At 42.3% G+C, this 18,002-nt stretch overlaps 1 protein-coding gene across 8 annotated transcripts in view; it reads left to right on the forward strand.

Annotated features, from left to right (window-relative positions):
* The window catches only part of RAP1GAP2 (RAP1 GTPase activating protein 2), a 294,016-nt gene that overhangs the window by 255,308 nt on the left and 20,706 nt on the right, over nt 1-18,002 (forward strand). For all 8 annotated transcript variants that reach the window (XM_038375286.2, XM_038375287.2, XM_043499744.1 and 5 more), the window contains 7 exons: nt 1,136-1,219; nt 3,691-3,791; nt 5,081-5,210; nt 6,312-6,467; nt 13,581-13,652; nt 15,243-15,329; nt 16,151-16,285. In XM_038375286.2, the coding sequence (XP_038231214.1) occupies nt 1,136-1,219; nt 3,691-3,791; nt 5,081-5,210; nt 6,312-6,467; nt 13,581-13,652; nt 15,243-15,329; nt 16,151-16,285 (765 nt within the window). The remainder of the gene's footprint in view (nt 1-1,135; nt 1,220-3,690; nt 3,792-5,080; nt 5,211-6,311; nt 6,468-13,580; nt 13,653-15,242; nt 15,330-16,150; nt 16,286-18,002) is intronic.

The raw sequence follows: 18,002 nt of genomic DNA on the forward strand, positions 1-18,002 counted from the left end.
AAATGATTTTATTCTTGCTTTGTTGTTATTTGGAAGTTGAGAAAGTCCATTGCACAGCTCACTAAGAGGGAATGTCTTTGATGAGTGCTCTCCTATTAATGCTATTCATTTAAAAAAACATGCAAACCTTTTAAAAAAAAAACAAAAAAAAACAAAGGTGCTCCATATGCTGCCACTCTGGAGGACCCTCTAATTCACCCAATGGTAGAGCGCCAAAATCTCTCATCCAAACAGCCCCGAACTTTTGGGAAGTTAAAATCCAGATTCATTAGAAGGCTGTGGCTTCTCAGCACCTTCCATGATCAGATCTTATGGGCCAAATCTTCTGCTGGCGTAAGTAGTGTATTGAAGTTCAGGTGGATTTACTCCAGCTGGGACTGGCCTGAGGACAAATGTGAAGCTGGTCACTAAAAACTTGAGGGTGCTGTTGAAAATTTGGGCCCTTACATTCTATGGAAGTGTCAGTTCAGTTTTTCCCACTGCTCTGGAATTTTTTTGGCCAAAAAATGCAGATTCTGGGTGACCAAAACATTTTGCAAATTTCTGTCAAATTCACTGGATTATTTCCATCAACCACTGCCCAGGCAAATTCTGAGAATATAGAAATGTTTTGTTTTGCTGTTTTTGAAATGAAATGTTTTGATTTTTCCATTTGCAATGAAATTTATGCTTTCAAATTTTACTTCGGGTTTGTTTAAAAAAAAAAATAAAGCATGAAGATGAAGCAATTCATTTTGTTTCAGGTTGAACAAAAGCATTTGATCTGTACCAAAACAAAACGATTTTCCAAAAAATTGAATAAAAATGTTGTTCTGGTTTTACCCAAAATATTTTAAATTTTTTTTTAAGCCAGTCAATCAAAAAATTAATTATTTGCATAGCTCGAATGACCTCTAATCTGTTTGGCCCTGACTCTCCACGGTACTGAGCCACAAACAGGTGTGGCACTACATAAATGAGCAATAAGAATTTAGAGGTGTGTAGACATGGAAGACTTATTTAACCTGCCAATGGGACGTTACCATTCCAGTCTAAATTGTGCTTCTCCTTAATGCCATTTTTTATCTATACAACATTTTAGACTCCGGTTCTACAAATTACTGAATTAAATAATTCAAATGATGTTTTATTCCAGGCATCCCAGATGATAGTGTCTTACGATGAGCATGAGGTTAATAACACATTTAAATTTGGTGTGATATATCAAAAGTTTAAACAGGTAAGTAACCCCATTGTATTGTCATTAAGTATATTCTAGAAAGTAGCTAGGGGTGTGGTTTTTAAATGCTGTGCACCCAAAACTTCAGCTGAAGTCAATGGGGACTGACTGTGCTCGGCACCTCTAAACGCTTGTAATTATGTTGTATTGTTCTCATTCTAATAATATGTTTCTTATTACGTGCACATTTTCCTTGCTCATTAATAAATTATATGATTCAAAAATAAATGAATAGGTAAATCAAACCCCAAGCTAAATTAATTTGAAAATGCATTTTAGCGGCCATGTGTTTTTTAATCAGATGTATGTTTAGACAGCCTAACAGTTCTATTTTTATTGGAACACTTAGACTATGGAGATGTGTGTTCACTGAAAATGCTTTCATTAATCTAGGAGTTTAGCATGTGCAATACAGACCGAGATGAATCTTATCATTTAGCAGATATTATTCTGACAGGCATTTGAATTATATTTCATCGTATTGTGTGTTGAATAACTAATGCAAAGATCATAATTACGGTCCCTTTCTTATGAAATATACCAAAGGGGAGATGATTAAGACTCCAATGTTCTAATACAGTATTAATTTGGATTTAATATTAGCCGTACCGTCTCTTCCTTTTATTTGATCTAAAGTTTCTTGCAGGGACTTTTAATAAGAATGTCTTGGCTTTTAGGCATATTGTGAACCTATCTGTTGTAAACATTGTTTATTATTTGGATTGTGGTAAATAGCATATAGAAGATCAAATTAAGAATCAGGGCCTCATTCTAGTAGTCACTCTATAGATAAGTAACAAAAAAGTAAGGCTCAGATCCTCAAATGTATGTAGGCACCTAACTCCCATTGATTTTAATGGGAGTTAAGCACCTAAACCTTTGAGGATCTGGCTTTAGTTCCTGCACCAGGGAGCATACGCTTGAGGTGTCAGAGAGGATGTGACTGGTGGACAAACAGACAATGGGAAAGAGGGAGCGTGAGGTAACAAAAAGGAAGAGTTTAACAGAAAAAGTAAAGGCTTGTCTTGCTGCTTGCCTAGCTAATGCCAGAAGGGTATCACAACAGAGGTAGGTTTGAAGGCATCACAGCAGAGGTAGGCTTTGAGGAGGGTGATATGGTAGCTTTTGGAATTGTGCTTTCCTAAAATCCCCCTGCAGTTTCAACTGAACATGGTGGACTTCTCACTTCCTGACCTGTGCGGCATTAATACTGCAGTGTGGGAACAAACAACTGTCATGGCCCCCCTGCAAAGGTGATTGCATTTCAGTGCTGGGAAAAGTGATTCCTGCACTCGAAGGATGAAGGGCAGTATAAATGTTAGATTGTCGATTAGAAGCTTCAGCCAAACTTCAGCAGACTTCACCCCCGTGTCAGATGTTTCTAATCATACCATGGTCTGTTCCTCTGCCTGATACTTCTGTACTACCTGACTCCAGCCAAGTGGTTTTCAGCATGCTATGGAAGTAGAGCATGCATAGATAGCGGCAGCATAGTTGATTCAGGTTAATTTCTGAAGACAGGCAAGCCTGCTTTTTTGGGGGTTCCTTTAGAAAGCGGAAGATGAATCAGTGTCCATAGGCTTCTGTCAGTGCTGACTGCTTGAGCCAACGCGATGTGCGGGCAAATTCATTTTTCTGACTACCGCAAATAGGTGAGAAACAATCAAAGAAAAGTGACTTTTCCATTGTTTCCTGACTTGTGCATTCACGTACCTGTCTGTTATTGCCATGTGGCTAGTTTTTATTTAAGAGGTTTATTATTTGAGAAAGAACTTTTTCAAAAACTGTTGGGAACTGGGAGATTTGTCAAAGCCGATCCTTTCTTGCAAACAGATTTGGTTTTGATGAATTGAGTTTTTCCGAGGAAAAAATGTTGTGTTGGAAATTTCTCGACAAGCTCTAGTTCTGAGGAAAAATACCCAAAGAAATAGAGGCAAAAAAGAGCTCTCGTAAGCAGTATAGCTATCCCCTTACTACATCTCCCCACAACCAACCCAGTTCTCAGAGTCCCATGCATTCATTTCTTTCATTGTCCCTCTTAACAGAGTAATTTCTTCCATCTCCCAAAGGCTGATATCTGTGGCAGCTTCTCTGCTCAGAGAGAGTATTAACTCTCTCCATACTGCATCCAGTAGGCATGCCCTACATACCCCACCACAGTATGCTCATTTAAGTTACTTTGCTACGTGGAGATTGTGCTCCCTGAGCCTGATTCTGATCTGGGTTTACGCCCAGAGTTACTCCATTGACTGAAGTGGAGTTACCCCTGATTTATGTTGATGAAAGTAATATCAGAATCAGGCCCATTGTGAGTAACAAAGACCTGACATCTGGGAGGGCTGGTGTCACAATCCTTATTACACCATCCATCTCTGGTTTTAATGTGTCTTTAAACTTTCAGTTTGGTCCCTGCATCCTTAGAGTGAAAACTAGCCTGAGTTTTTTACTTTACTTGTTGATGTATTTTGCAGACTTTAGAGGAAGAGTTGTTTGGGAATAATGAAGAGAGCCCTGCTTTCAAGAACTTCTTGAGTTTGTTAGGGGAAACCATAACACTCCAGGATTTCAAAGGGTAAGGAAAATAAAGGAAACTGTTTTCTAAATAAATGTAACAAAAGACTTCCTTAAGGTGTGAAAAAATTCCAGTAGCTTGGAAACAGAAGTCCGCTTCATTGCTGGACTGCCTTGTTCAAACCAAAAAAAAATGCAACTGTGGCTATTCTTTCAAAACCTGGGGAGCTACTCAACGTGTCAGAAGGGCAAACAAAAAAAGAGTAGCAATTTGCTTTCCTTAGTTTTAAAACATCTAGTTTCATTTCTGTCATAAATGAAACTAACCCGTATGGAAAACACAGCAGCATGGTCTCGTGTATTTATCTTAAGTGTGTTGCAAACCTAGAATGAATTTGCAGAACTGATACAAAACATATCTGATCATGTTATCAGATGATCATCCCTGTCCTTTTGCTCTGTGCCATCATTGCGAAAGGGATGTGAAACTGGCTTCACTTGTAAGGAAGAATCTCCAGGTAGTATAAATCTGATGTAGCAAGTCACATGCCACTGGCCCCATAGTACCTCTCGTAGGGCATGTCTGAGGAAGAGGGCCTGGTTGGAACACCTCTGCTGTCATAATGGCCCCTTGTGTCTAATGGTAGCTGGGTGCACATTAGAGCAGCCCTGAGGCTACTCAAGAGGTCAGACCTTCTCCAATAGACTCCTGTTTGCTTCAACAGGAGTTTTGCATGCATAAAGATTGCAGAATCATGCCTCAATGGCTATTTCCTAGCGGGTAGATGTCCACATCACACTACCAGAATTGGAATAAATTATTGGCCTTGTTGGCTGTCTCTGCAAGGAAGCTAAAGACTGAGTAGCCCATGGAGACTGAACCCAACCAAACTTTCACTAATTTTTACTACTAGCTTTGGACCTTTTTTTTTTTTCTTTTAAATTTCTAAAACATTCTGGTAATGTGTCTTCCCCTTCTGCTTTCACACAGTTTGGGGCTTCCAGATTTGGCTTGAGACTAGGGCTGGAAATGATTAAATACCCAAAGAAAGGCTGTTTTGTAGGATTGAAAATTTCAGATAATTTGGGTAGAGATCTGGTGTCAGATGCTTCTCTGAACTCCAAACCACTGAAAATTAAGCTAACACATATCCTAAGCTCCTGATTACTAATAATTATACTTGCTAACTATATACCAGCTAACTATTTATAACAACAATAACTAGCTAATTATATATGCATACAGGAGATAGTTGTCTGTATCATTAAATAATTTAACAAGCTATAGCCTTGGGTCAATGTTCTGTTAGTATTTATTCAGTTCTTTCCAACATTTTCTTTTATTTCTAGTTTCCGAGGGGGTCTGGATGTAATGCATGGTCAGACTGGTACCAAGTCAGTGTACACTGTGTTCAGGGACAGAGAGATTATGTTTCATGTCTCCACAAAGTTGCCTTTTACTGAAGGAGATACGCAACAGGTAAGAGAGAAAGCTAACCTTGCTTTAGAGAGAAACTTTTAAACAGAAAGGAAAAGCTAAATATTAGAACCGAAGATGAGTTTGGAATTATTAAATGGACATTGTGTATCTGTAATGAATGAAAAACTGTACATTCATTTCCAGTAGGCACCTTTTACGTTTGTATGTGCTACCTAGAACATTTTGAACAGTGTGGTTTTATAGTCCCTAAATTAAAGCCCTTTGAGACTGGTATGGTTAAGGAAGTTAAGGCTTTGTCTACATACAGAGCTGTACCCCTTTACCTATGTTCTAGTTAAAATGGCACAAACCCACTAGTGTGGATGAAGTTATACTGGTATAAAGGGGCCATATAACAGTATAGCTTATTCCTGAACAGGAAGGGGAATAAGTTATATTGGTATAGGGCACCTTTATACAAGTATATCTGTGCCCACATTAGAGGTTGTACCAGTATAATTATTTTGGTAAACCATCAGGCCCCTAACTGATATCGTTAAACTGATACAATGTGGGTAGATCAGGCCTAAGTGATTTTCCTTTAATATTGAGTAACAGAGATTTAACAGGTGTTGATTTTAATCTACAAATCCCTGCATGTTTTTGACCTAATGTAATTAGCGATGTCACAATTGTCAGTCTTGGGTGCCTAAAGTTTGATACCTAAATCTATAGTTAGGCACTGAAATAGCCTCATTTTCATTGGTGTTGGGAGCAGTGGAGGCTGAGTTTCAAATCAGGCTACTTATTTAGGGGCCTAAATATGATTTAGGGAATTAAATGAATAGATTTTAAGGCCAGAAGGGACGATTGTGAACATCTAGTCTGACCTTCTGCATAATAAAGGCTATAGAACCTCACCCAATAATTTCTATATTTAGCCCATAACTTCTGTTTGAGCAATAGCCTCTGAGAAAGATATTCAGTCTTGATTAAAAGACTTCAGGTGACTGAGAATCCACGCTGTCATTACATCTAGCTTCGGGCACCCAAGTTTGAAAATTTTGGTCTAAGTAATTGCTCATGCAAAGTGGATATTTGTTTTCAGGAGACATGCGAATGCGTAATTTTAACTATCGAACATTTACGCTTTCTATTCAGCTCCAGAGAAAGAGACACATTGGTAACGATATAGTGGCAATTATATTTCAAGAAGAAAACACTCCATTTGTCCCAGACATGATTGCTTCAAATTTCCTGCATGCATACATTGTTGTGCAAGTGGAGAGCCCTGAAACAGACAATGAATCCTACAAGGTAAGAGGATTCTGAAAGTTAAACTGCTGAATTTTGGTTCTGCGAGTCCACCTGAGATCTGACAATGGATGTGCAGCTGTCACCCTTAAAAACTTACCAGTTTTAACTTGGATAAATAGATTAGGACCCCAATGCTGCAAAGACTGTTGAGTGCTTAATGTTATGTACTGTGATTAAGATGACTCACAATACATAAAGCTAATATGAATGTAAATCTTTGAACCTTGCTATGGGCCCGATCAAAAACCCATTGAAGTCAATGGGAGTATACAGTATCCCCTACTACTTCTTTTATTGACTATAGAAAATACTTTGTATACTGTCAATACTAAGGAAAAGCACTTAAGCACTTACTTAATTTAAAGCATATGGAAATTAAGTACGTGCTTAAAGTTTAAGCACTTGCTTACTTTCCTCTATGCCTACCTGAAAAGAGACAGCCATGACAATCAAGAATTAATCCTTCCTGCAATAAAATCATGATTCGTTTGAGATATGTCAGTCTGGTATATGCCTCAGATTTATGGACAATAGATAAGTAGTTCACAAACTATTTACCTTTTTGTGGGCTGTTTACATATATTTCATATTTGTGTTTATACTGTGTATACACATAAATAGTTGACGTAAGAATGGCCATACTGGGTCAGACCAAAGGTCCATCTAGCCCAGTGTCTTGTCTACCAACAGTGGCCAGTGTCAGGTGCCCCAGAGGGAGTGAACAGAACAGGAGATCATCAAGTGATCCATCCCGTCGCCTAGTCTCAGCTTCTGGCAAACAGAGGCTAGGGACACCATCCCTGCCTGTCTTGGCTAATAGCCATTGATGGACCTATCCTCCAAGAATGTATCTAGTTCTTTTTTGAACCCTGTTATAGTCTGGGCCTTCACAACATCATATGGCAAGGAATTCCACAGGTTGACTGTGCACTGTGTGAAGAAATACTTCCTTTGTTTTAAACCTGCTGCCTATTAATTTCATTTGGTAGCCTCTAATTCCTGTGTTGTGAGAAGGAGTAAATAACACTTCCTTATTTACTTTATCCACCTCAGTCATGATTTTATAGACCTCTATCATATCCCCCCTTAGTTGTCTCTTTTCCAAACTGAAAAGTTCCAGTCTTATTAATCTCTCCTTATACGGCAGCAATTCCATACCCCTAATAATTTTTGTTGCCCTTTTCTGAGCCTTTTCCAATTCCAATATATCTTTTTTTAGCGATGGGGTGACCACATCTGCGTGCAGTGTTCAAGATGTGGGCATATCGTGGATTTATATAGAGGCAATATGATATTTTCTGTCTTCTTATCTATCCCTTTCTTAATGATTCCCAACATTCTGGTCACTTTTTGAGTGCCACTGCACATTGAGTGGATGTTTTCAGAGAACTATCTGCAATGACAAGGATCCCCCTTGTCTACATGCTTGTTGACCCCCTCAAAGAATTCTAGTAGGTTGGTGAGGCATGATTTCCCTTCATAAAAACCATGTTGACTCTTCCCCAACAAGTTTTTAAGAAAGGAAAAAAAAGTGATCCAGGTAACTACAGGCCAGTTAGTTTGACATCTGTAGTATGCAAGGTCCTGGAAAAAATTTTGAAGGAGAAATTAGTTAAGGACATTGAAGTCAATGGTAAATGGGACAAAATACAACATGGTTTTACAAAAGGTAGATCGTGCCAAACCAACCTAATCTCCTTTTTTGAAAAAGTAACAGATTTTTTAGATAAAGGAAATGCAGTGGATCTAATTTACCTAGATTTCAGTAAGGCATTCGATACCGTGCCACATGGGGAATTATTAGTTAAATTGGAGAAGATGGGGATCAATATGAACATCAGAAGGTGGATAAGGAATTGGTTAAAGGGGAGACTGCAACGGGTCCTACTGAAAGGCGAACTGTCAGGTTGGAGGGAGGTTACCAGTGGAGTTCCTCAGGGATCGGTTTTGGGACCAATCTTATTTAATCTTTTTGTTACTGACCTTGGCACAAAAAGTGGGTGTGTGCTAATAAAGTTTGCAGATGATACAAAGCTGGGAGGTATTGCCAATTCGGAGAAGGATCGGGATATTATACAGGAGGATCTGGATGACCTTGTAAACTGGAGTAATAGTAATAGGATGAAATTTAATAGTGAGAAGTGTAAGGTTATGCATTTAGGGATTAATAACAAGAATTTTAGTTATAAGTTGGGGACGCATCAATTAGAAGTAACGGAAGAGGAGAAGGACCTTGGAGTATTGGTTGATCATAGGATGACTATGAGCTGCCAATGTGATATGGCTGTGAAAAAAGCTAATGCGGTTTTGGGCTGCATCAGGAGAGGCATTTCCAGTAGGGATAAGGAGGTTTTAGTACCGTTATACAAGGCACTGGTGAGACCTCACCTAGAATACTGTGTGCAGTTCTGGTCTCCCATGTTTAAAAAGGATGAATTCAAACTGGAGCAGGTACAGAGAAGGGCTACTAGGATGATCCGAGGAATGGAAAACTTGTCTTATGAAAGGAGACTTAAGGAGCTTGGCTTGTTTAGCCTAACTAAAAGAAGGTTGAGGGGAGATATGATTGCTCTCTATAAATATATCAGAGGGATAAATATAGGAGAGGGAGAGGAATTATTTAAGCTCAGCACCAATGTGGACACAAGAACAAATGGGTATAAACTGGCCACCAGGAAGTTTAGACTTGAAATCAGACGAAGGTTTTTAACCATCAGAGGAGTGAAGTTTTGGAATAACCTTCCAAGGGAAGCAGTGGGGGCAAAAGATCTATCTGGTTTTAAGATTCTACTCGATAAGTTTATGGAGGAGATGGTATGATGGGATAATGGGATTTTGGTAAGTAATTGATCTTTAAATATTCAGGGTAAATAGGCCAAATCCCCTGAGATGGGATATTAGATGGATGGGATCTGATTTACTACAGAAAATTCTTTCCTGGGTATCTGGCTGGTGAATCTTGCCCATGTGCTCAGGGTTTGGCTGATTGCCATATTTGGGGTCGGGAGGAAGTTTTCCTCCAGGGCAGATTGGAGAGGCCCTGGAGGTTTTTTTGCCTTCCTCTGTAGCATGGGGCATGGTTGACTGGAGGGAGGCTTCTCTGCTCCTTGAAGTTTTGAACCATGATTTGAGGACTTCAATAGCTCAGACATGGGTGAGGTTTTTCATAGGAGTGGTGGGTGACATTCTGTGGCCTGCGCTGTGCAGGAGGTCGGACTAGATGATCAGAGTGGTCCCTTCTGACCTTAGTATCTATGAATCTCTGAATCTAAGTTGTGTTCATAAGTTAAGGTACAAAAAATGTTATATATAACCATTATTATATATTTAAATATATACAAAAATGTCTACTACATAAGTGTTTTAACACTAATAGTATACTAATTCTAAGTGGAAGGTATTAACTTAGTACGCTATTTAATTTTTTAATTTGCCATAGAACATTTTATAGCCTTCTGTTCACAGTGCTCAAATGTACACAGAATAAAAATGTTTGTGTATATATATTTTCTCTGATACCTTATATTCTCTCTTAATAGTTATCGTTTTTAAAATTGAAAATACATTACTTGAAGCAGTGAACAAAAATAGAACTCGTATGAAAACCAATTAAAAGCTACATACAATTAATCATAAAATTAATGTATTTAATGCAGGAATAAATGATTAGCCTTGGGAACGGGTTTATCTCTAAGGCAAGTGCTGTGATCTAGAGTAACCCTTGCTTAAGCCTTTTGGTAAACTCATGGGCGGTGAGTTCTGTGGGCCCATGGTGCCCGGGCACCAGGAATATTCCTGTCCCAGGGGCCCAGCTCCAGCAAAGTTTCCCACCTCCCCCCGCCCCACACACACATCCCCCCCCCCCCCGCACTTCCCCTGGCCCCACCTGCCACCCCGGGTGATTTAAAACAGCCCGGGGGCTCCCGTCACCACCCAGCAGTGCAGCGGGACTGAGCGGCTTCCCGCGTGCTCGTTCCAGGTGGCTGCTGGCAGGTCCTTGCTGCCCGTGTGAGGGGGGGGTTGTGCCGTTGCTCGCTGCCCCCACCCCAAACGCCCCTGTGGTCAATGGGAAGCTGCAGGGGCGGTGCCGGGAGACAGCAGTGTGAGGAGATCCCCCCTGGCCTGCCCCGCCTAGGAGCCACTGCCGGAGGGGGTGCCTCAGGTAAGCATCGAACCTACCCCCATCCTCTTCCAGAGCCTGCACACACACTCCCTCCGCAAACGCACCCTTCGGCCCCCAAATTTCCTCCTGCACCCCGCACCCCCAAACTCCCTCCCAGAGCCTGCACCCATACCCCCTCCTGCACCCCCTCCCCTAACTCCCTTGTGCACTCACCCCTCCCCTGCACCTACTTTTGTCCCCAAACTCCCTCCCAGAGCCTGCACCCCCACCCCCTCCTGCACCCCTGCCCAGAGCCTGCACCCCAAACCCCGTCCCACACCAAACTCCCTCCCAGAGCCTGACCCCTCACACCCCTTGCACCCAAACTCCCTCCCAGAGCCCGACCTCTCACCCCTTCTGTACCCAAATTCCTTCCCAGAGCCTGCACCCCAATCCCCTGCCCCAGCCCAGAGCCTGCACCCAAACTTCATCCCAGAGCCTGCACCCCAGACCCCGTCCCCCACCAAACTCCCTCCCAGAGCCTGACCCCTCTCACTCCTTCTGCACCTAAACTCCCTCTCAGATCCTGCATCCCCACCCCCTTGTGTACCCCAATCGCCTGAACCCCAGATTCCCTCCCCCACTCAAACTCCCTCCCAGAGCCTTAGACAGGTGTATGGGGAGAGTTTGCGGGCGGGTTCTGGGTGTTCTGGGCACCACCAAAATTTCTACAAACCTGCCGCCCCTGGGTAAACTTTTGTGCTTGTGAAGGTGATATGACTGGTACGGTTACAATGGAACCTATGAGTTTTCTATTCAGAGAACAAGAAACATGCAACAAGATTATTACAAAGACATGGCCCATTGCTGGAATTGTGCCGAGACGTGGTCGTTCTAGAAAGAGTCCTGAGCCTATAGCTAGAGTGTTTCATGGAGTCTCTTCCAGAGAAACCCTGGGTGGTGTTGCTAGGCCACAGAGGCTGTGTTAGATAATCTGGGAGCTAGAGAGTCAGAACAAACCACAGGATCTGTTTATATTCCTCATAGCTAGTCCTGTCACTTCATACCTCTCAAATACAGACGTCAGTACCTCTGTTAGGGCCTTTCCGTTGACTTCACTGAGCTTCAGAGTGGATCCTTAATGAGAACAGTGTCAGAACTGCTCACGGTGGGAACTGCTGAAAAAAGAACCCTGCCATTGCAGCCCTGGTACTTGCTGTGGTGTGGAAGTCAGACGAAATGAGTATAAGTCCCCCTAGTTTTGGCCAATACTGTTGTGGCCCAACACTTTCATGCCGGTGAACTTATAGGTGAACCCACGCTGCCTGAGAGTGTAAATGATTCACTTTTCATGTCTTCCTAGCCTTCAGGCTCTTAACGGAAGTGTCTAACTATTACAACAACTTCTGCATAGCAATATAGTTTCTATCCCATCCCATTCCACCCCACCCCATGCGCTAGCGACTGTCAGTTTCTTTAATTTTCTGCAAACGCATCCAAATTGTGATCAAAAGGTCAAAAGGACACTTGCCGTGTGCACTTAGCTGCTCGTTCCTGCATGCTTCTCTCTTTACGCTTCTTGGCTAAGCAGATGATTTTCTTTGGCTTTTAACATTGAAGAGTTAAATATATTAGAACTGAAAGGGACATTTTGCAACAGAAGCCAGCCACGCAAATTAAATCATCCAAATGGAAACATAATTTCACAACATTAGGCTCTAGCAAGCTATTCTGCCTCAGTGACTGCAGATCTGGAAGTAGCAAAGCAGGATTTATTACAGTCTTGCTTTCTTTTTTACCCATTTCCAAAGAGCCCCTTCCAATCTGATGGCAAATCTGCCCTGAAATTTACTAGCATCCATCTTTATGCCCTGTTTAACTCTTCTAACAAGCTGGCTGCCTGCCAGAGCACTGCAGACATCAGTAGCAGGCCAGAGAATTAAAGGGGCAGGCTGTCTATTGACCAAGCAATGTCAATTTACTTGTCAGATGAAGAGCTAAAATTATCAGCCAGCTTGGTATATTAGCCTGTTCACACATTTTGAGGGTACAGTGTGTGTTGCTTGTGACCGGGAGCAGACTAGAATCTCGCATAGCCCTCTACGTGTGTTGATTAGGGCAGGGGTACACTAGCAGAGCAGGTGTGAAAGGTTACATTGCATACCACCGAGACATGGTTATTATCAATTCTTTGTTTGCACTGTGATCACACCGACAGGCCCCAGTCAGGGATCAGGGCCTCATTTGTGCTAGACTCTGTCCAGGCCTCCGAAGAGTTTACACCCAAAGAATAAGTGATTATGACAAATAGAAGGGGGCAGGCACGAGGCATCAGTGAGACGACTGTGATTAGTGTAATAAAGTAGTGGGACCTAGAGGCCCCGGACTGGGACTCGGGAATTGGATCCAGGTCTCCTAGCCTCCTAAACACTTTGTTCTAACCTGTGAGTCTTCAGTACAAGTGGAATTCAGTCTCAGAATGGGGATTTGACTTCTGCCTCTTTGTAAGAGGAGTTTATTATTGTGTATGATTTGTATTACAACGGCACCTAGAGGCTTGCTGTTGAGAACCAGAGTCCCGTTACGGCAAGCGTAGCACAGTGTAAGAGCTTACCCTGACCCCAAAGAGCTTACAGGCTAGAGATAAGGGCGAAAAAGGCAGAGAGGCTTGCCCACATTCACACCGCAGATTGGGGCAGAGCTGGGCACAGGACCCAGGTCTCCTGACACCCATTTGATTCCCAGGTCTCCTGACTCCCCACCATTCTGCTTCTCTCCATTGTAGCCTTGTGCCTCGTGAGTAGGCTGAGCTGTAAACGGATACAATGCATTTAATGAAGGTATGCCTTGGAACACCTCTGTGTTATAAGGACTCTTGCTAGCAGCCTTGCCTGGATTGCTGCCGAGGTACTCCAAGAGAAATGAATACTTTGGGCATTGCTAATATGTTGTTGCTCCACCTGTGCGCTCACGTAACTCATATATTCCTGCTTTCTTTTTGGTTCTAATAGGTGTCGGTCACTGCCCGGGAAGATGTCCCTTCGTTTGGTCCTTCTCTGCCAAGCCCACCAGTATTTCAAAAAGTAAGAAATGGAAAGCACAACGAAGTAGGTTTTTTAAAAAACAATATCTATCCAAATTGTCTCAGAATGCACCTGTTTATTATGTAAAATATAGTAGGATTGAGGTCCGAGCTAGAGTAAAACTATAAGGCCAGATCCTCAGCTGGTATAGATCAATCAGTGAGCGAAACGATGCTGAGTTATACTAGCTGATTTGGCTGATACAGGTGCTGGATCTAGGCAATTCAGTGGAACAGTGAATTATTAACCTTTGATCTCTAAGGAGCTGGGCAAAATCCTGAGTTGCAAATGAAAATTATTTGGTAGGAGGTTCCCAAGGTAGTACAAGCCAACACATAATTTGGCACAATTCTTTGTACAAAAGATGCCAAGGAGCAGAATTCTGCAGCTGTTGGAGGGTTAGGTTGGAAGAAAGTGCATTGGCAGAGCTGTTTGGAGCAGCTTGAACCAGGGCCTGCCTCTAGTCATTGCTATTTAGCCTTCATTGTCATGAGACATGAATTCACCCACAAATATTGTTATAAAGAAAAACAAATTAATTTAGCTGTACTGTATGTTTAATTTCCTAATTAAATATGATCTATAATGTATCCCACACTATAGCAGTATCTCTGTGTACATAAAACCAGACATATATTTAAAATATTTTTTTTACATGAGCATATCCTATATTTAAGGAAAATCTTAATATAAAGGCTGTGTGTGTGTGTGTGTGTGTGTGTGTGTGTGTGTGTGTGTGTGTGTGTAACTAAATTGACAGTGAAATTAGTCTGTGTGTAGAAGATCAGCACAAGGCTTGGGATCCACTTAAGCCTTCAAAATAGGGATTAAATTGGATTTAATTGCATGTATGGACCTTGTACTGACCCCCTGCACAGTGGTGAATTTCCCTCCAGTTGCACATACTTTTGAAAATAAAATGAATGGTTGTGTTTAGTCAAGAGGTGATGCTCTTTGCACTCGTCCCTCTGAGTCTTGAATGAACTAATGCCCAGCATACTATTAATAGTGCCTAGCTCTTGTATATCACTTTTCATCAGAAAATCTCAAAGCGCTTTACAAAGTAGATCAGTATCCTTGTCCCCAGTTGCTAGATGGGAAAACTGAGGCACAAAGAGGTAAAGTGATTTGCTCAAGATCACTCAGAAAACCAGTGGCAGAGCCAGGACTAGAATCCATGTCTCCTGAGGTCTAACCCAGCGCTCTATCCACTAGGCCACACTGCAGTGCTGAAGGTGTTTTCTTTCAGATGAGACCAAGGTGTTCTGACCCTTCCACTTGAACTCCCTAAAGAAATTGTGTCTGTTCCTTTAAGAGGGTGGTTATTATTAGAAACCTCCTCCCCACTTTGTCTTCACCCATGCTGGAAGGAATGCTGATTTGGTTAGGTCTCTGATCAAATACAGGAGAAAAAAGTAAAGCAGGATGGACCTTTGCAATGGATTTGTAACATGTCACTAATGCTGAAGTGTCCAGGATGTGACGTGTTGAGATGTATTTGCTGGCATGGAGGATTATGGACGGTTTAGCTACCTAAGAGTATTTAAATGGTTTTGATTTACCAACCTTGCTTCACTTCTCCCTTTCTAGAACACAGAGTTCAGGGAGTTCCTGCTTACCAAACTCATCAATGCTGAAAATGCTTGCTGCAAATCTGACAAGTTTGCAAAGCTGGAGGTAAGGAGAGTAAATATTTTCTCTCTTTCTCCTGTCTCTTCCCCAATCTCTCCCCCACCACTGTCCTCTCTTTTGGGCCAGTCACAAAGACAGAGTAAGGTTAGAAGCAACTGGTGTATGAATGGAGGAGGTTCTTACCTATTCATCTTCCTCAGCTGCCATGTCCCCAATGCAATGTCTAGGTCAAAATTTTCCTTAGGGAATTAGAACCTCATCCCTCACCAGGTACCTCCTTAATTAAGCGAAATTTTGAAAGTGACCTTCTGCATAGGTGCAAACCACTGGTGTGGGGGATGATGGGAACATGTCCCCCCCAACTTTTTACCTCTCTATGTGGTACAAAGTCTCACACTTTCACAACCTGTCTCCCCTCCCCACATCTTTTTTATATGGCTGAGTGTGTGTCCCTCAGTTCTCCGCTGCCATGACATAATGCCCCAATTTGGACCATGTTGTCTGGGTGACAATAGAAACTAGTCCTGCATCCTCCATCAGGAAGGCAGAGGGCTTACATGCTGTGCTACTGTATTAATGTCTATGAATGTCCTTCAGAATCTATTTGACCTAGACTTTATTATTGAACTGGATCTGCACATCAAGGTAATCAATGGAAGAGCCACAGTATTTTGCTGGCTAGGCAGTTCGTAGTCACATTCTCATGGTGTTGCAATAAGAGGCTGATTGCCTGAATGTCCTGGACTGAGAAGATTGTTTCTACCCCACGGAGCCAATGTTGCATCCATGTTACCTTGTTCCTCTGCACCAAGAAGTTGTCAAACCAATTCACACACCATGAACTATGTCCCTTTTTATTCTTTCAGGACCGGACACGAGCTGCATTGCTGGACAATCTCCATGATGAGCTCCATACACACACACAGGCAATCTTAGGGCTGGGGCCAGAGGAAGATAAGCTTGAGAATGGAGGTCATGGAGGTTTCTTGGAATCATTTAAGGTAAAGAAAATCCTCTTATCTATGGCTGTAGATAGGACAGGCTATGGCCCAGTGAGCCCCAGAGTAATGAAAGATCAGGGAATCCAAGCTGATCCCAAGAGTGGCTTTTGGGAAAAGGGGTTTGGCTTCAAAGCAAGACCTGGGGATCAGGTAGAAGAGCTTTTTGCAAAAGGTCCCAATCCAGCCAAGTACTTTTAGAACATGCTTAACTTAAAACATATGAATAACTCAATGGAAATAAATGGGAATGCTCACATGCTTAAAATTAAGCACACGCTTAAGTGTTTTGCTGGATCAGGGCCTGTATCATGGAATCCCTCCTCCAGAGCATTTGATAATTCCTTCACCTGCCACTGTTCATTACTGTTCACGCCCTCTTGAAATCATGCCGGTAGTACTCAGGGCGAATGCTCAGATCTCTGTGACAGATACCCCTTGTGGCCTTATTAGCTGCAAGAGATGTCTCATAGCTGCTCCCCAACCTTCAGGACTGCTTTTGTCAGCAGATGCTTTCACCACATTGCCATATGCTGCTGGGCTGTGTCTCTGCACAGAAGCTGGTCATTGTGCTGAGAGAGGAGACACTTCCTAAGATGATGCTTCTGAGCTGGTGAAGTAAACGGGTGGCCTGACAACAGGACTAATAGGTTGTGGTTGCTGTTTTTAATATAGGAAACAAGATGAGAGATGGGTATATTTGGAGACGAGAGTAGGAAAGGGGCTTCAGATACCCCGGTGACAAGTCTGGTATAAATGCCTAAAGGGAGAATGGAGGAAGGAGAAAATGCAAAAGACTAAAGAAAAACGAGGGAAGAGAATACAGTGAAACACTGAGTGATCCCTCAAGGGATTCATTGCCTGGCAGAGCTGGATTCCTAACCATGGTGGAACAGAAATGTACTCAGCGCTTTGGGGAAGTCCCTAAAAAAAGGCGGCTGTCTAAAAAGAGCGGTAGCTCTTGGACAAGCTCCATAGTGAAAGAAAAGAAAGTGTGGCAGGAAGTGTTTGTATGTGTAAGTATGAGGTCAGGCGTCACCGGTACAGCTATACCTGTAAACTATTCCGGCAAAACACTGCTAGTGTGGACACAGCTCATGTTGGCAAACCTGTGCTTTTGTTGATATCGTTTATTCCAGCCTCCCCGAGTAAATAATATTTTGCCGGTATAACTGCGTCTAAACTAGGGGTTTTTGCCAGCACAGCTATGTCTGTCAGGGATCACGTCTCATCACACCCCTGGCTGACATACTATGCCAGTGAAGGTTTGTAGTGTAGACCTGGCCAGAGTCCAGAAGATAGAAAAATAACAACTGCATTGTGACATGTTTCGCAAGCAGTAAAACACAACATTAGAAGCACTACAGAATATGATAATGTCACAGTTCCAAGACAACTGCACCTGTATTCCCCCTCTGGGGTCCATCGAAGGCACGCACTCTAGGATCCTGGCTCTTCAGACACCCACATTTCCCTCCCTCCTGACTGGATTTTTTCCAGGCTTCGCAGTTCCCTGCTTGCATTGTGATAGCCTCAGACTGCCTAAAAGGCCAGCATCTCTGCTTCCTCTCCAGAGGTTATGAACTGCGTTAATTGCCAACAGTTTGAGTTCCCACACAGCTCTTTCTAAGCAAGCACATTTGTTCTTAAGGTAAAAGCATCACAGCGAAAACATATTAACAATAATAAAAGAACCTACATGCATGCTGTATAGCTTACC

The sequence above is a fragment of the Dermochelys coriacea genome, chromosome 17 (assembly GCF_009764565.3).
Source record: "Dermochelys coriacea isolate rDerCor1 chromosome 17, rDerCor1.pri.v4, whole genome shotgun sequence".
NCBI lineage: Eukaryota > Metazoa > Chordata > Testudines > Dermochelyidae > Dermochelys > Dermochelys coriacea.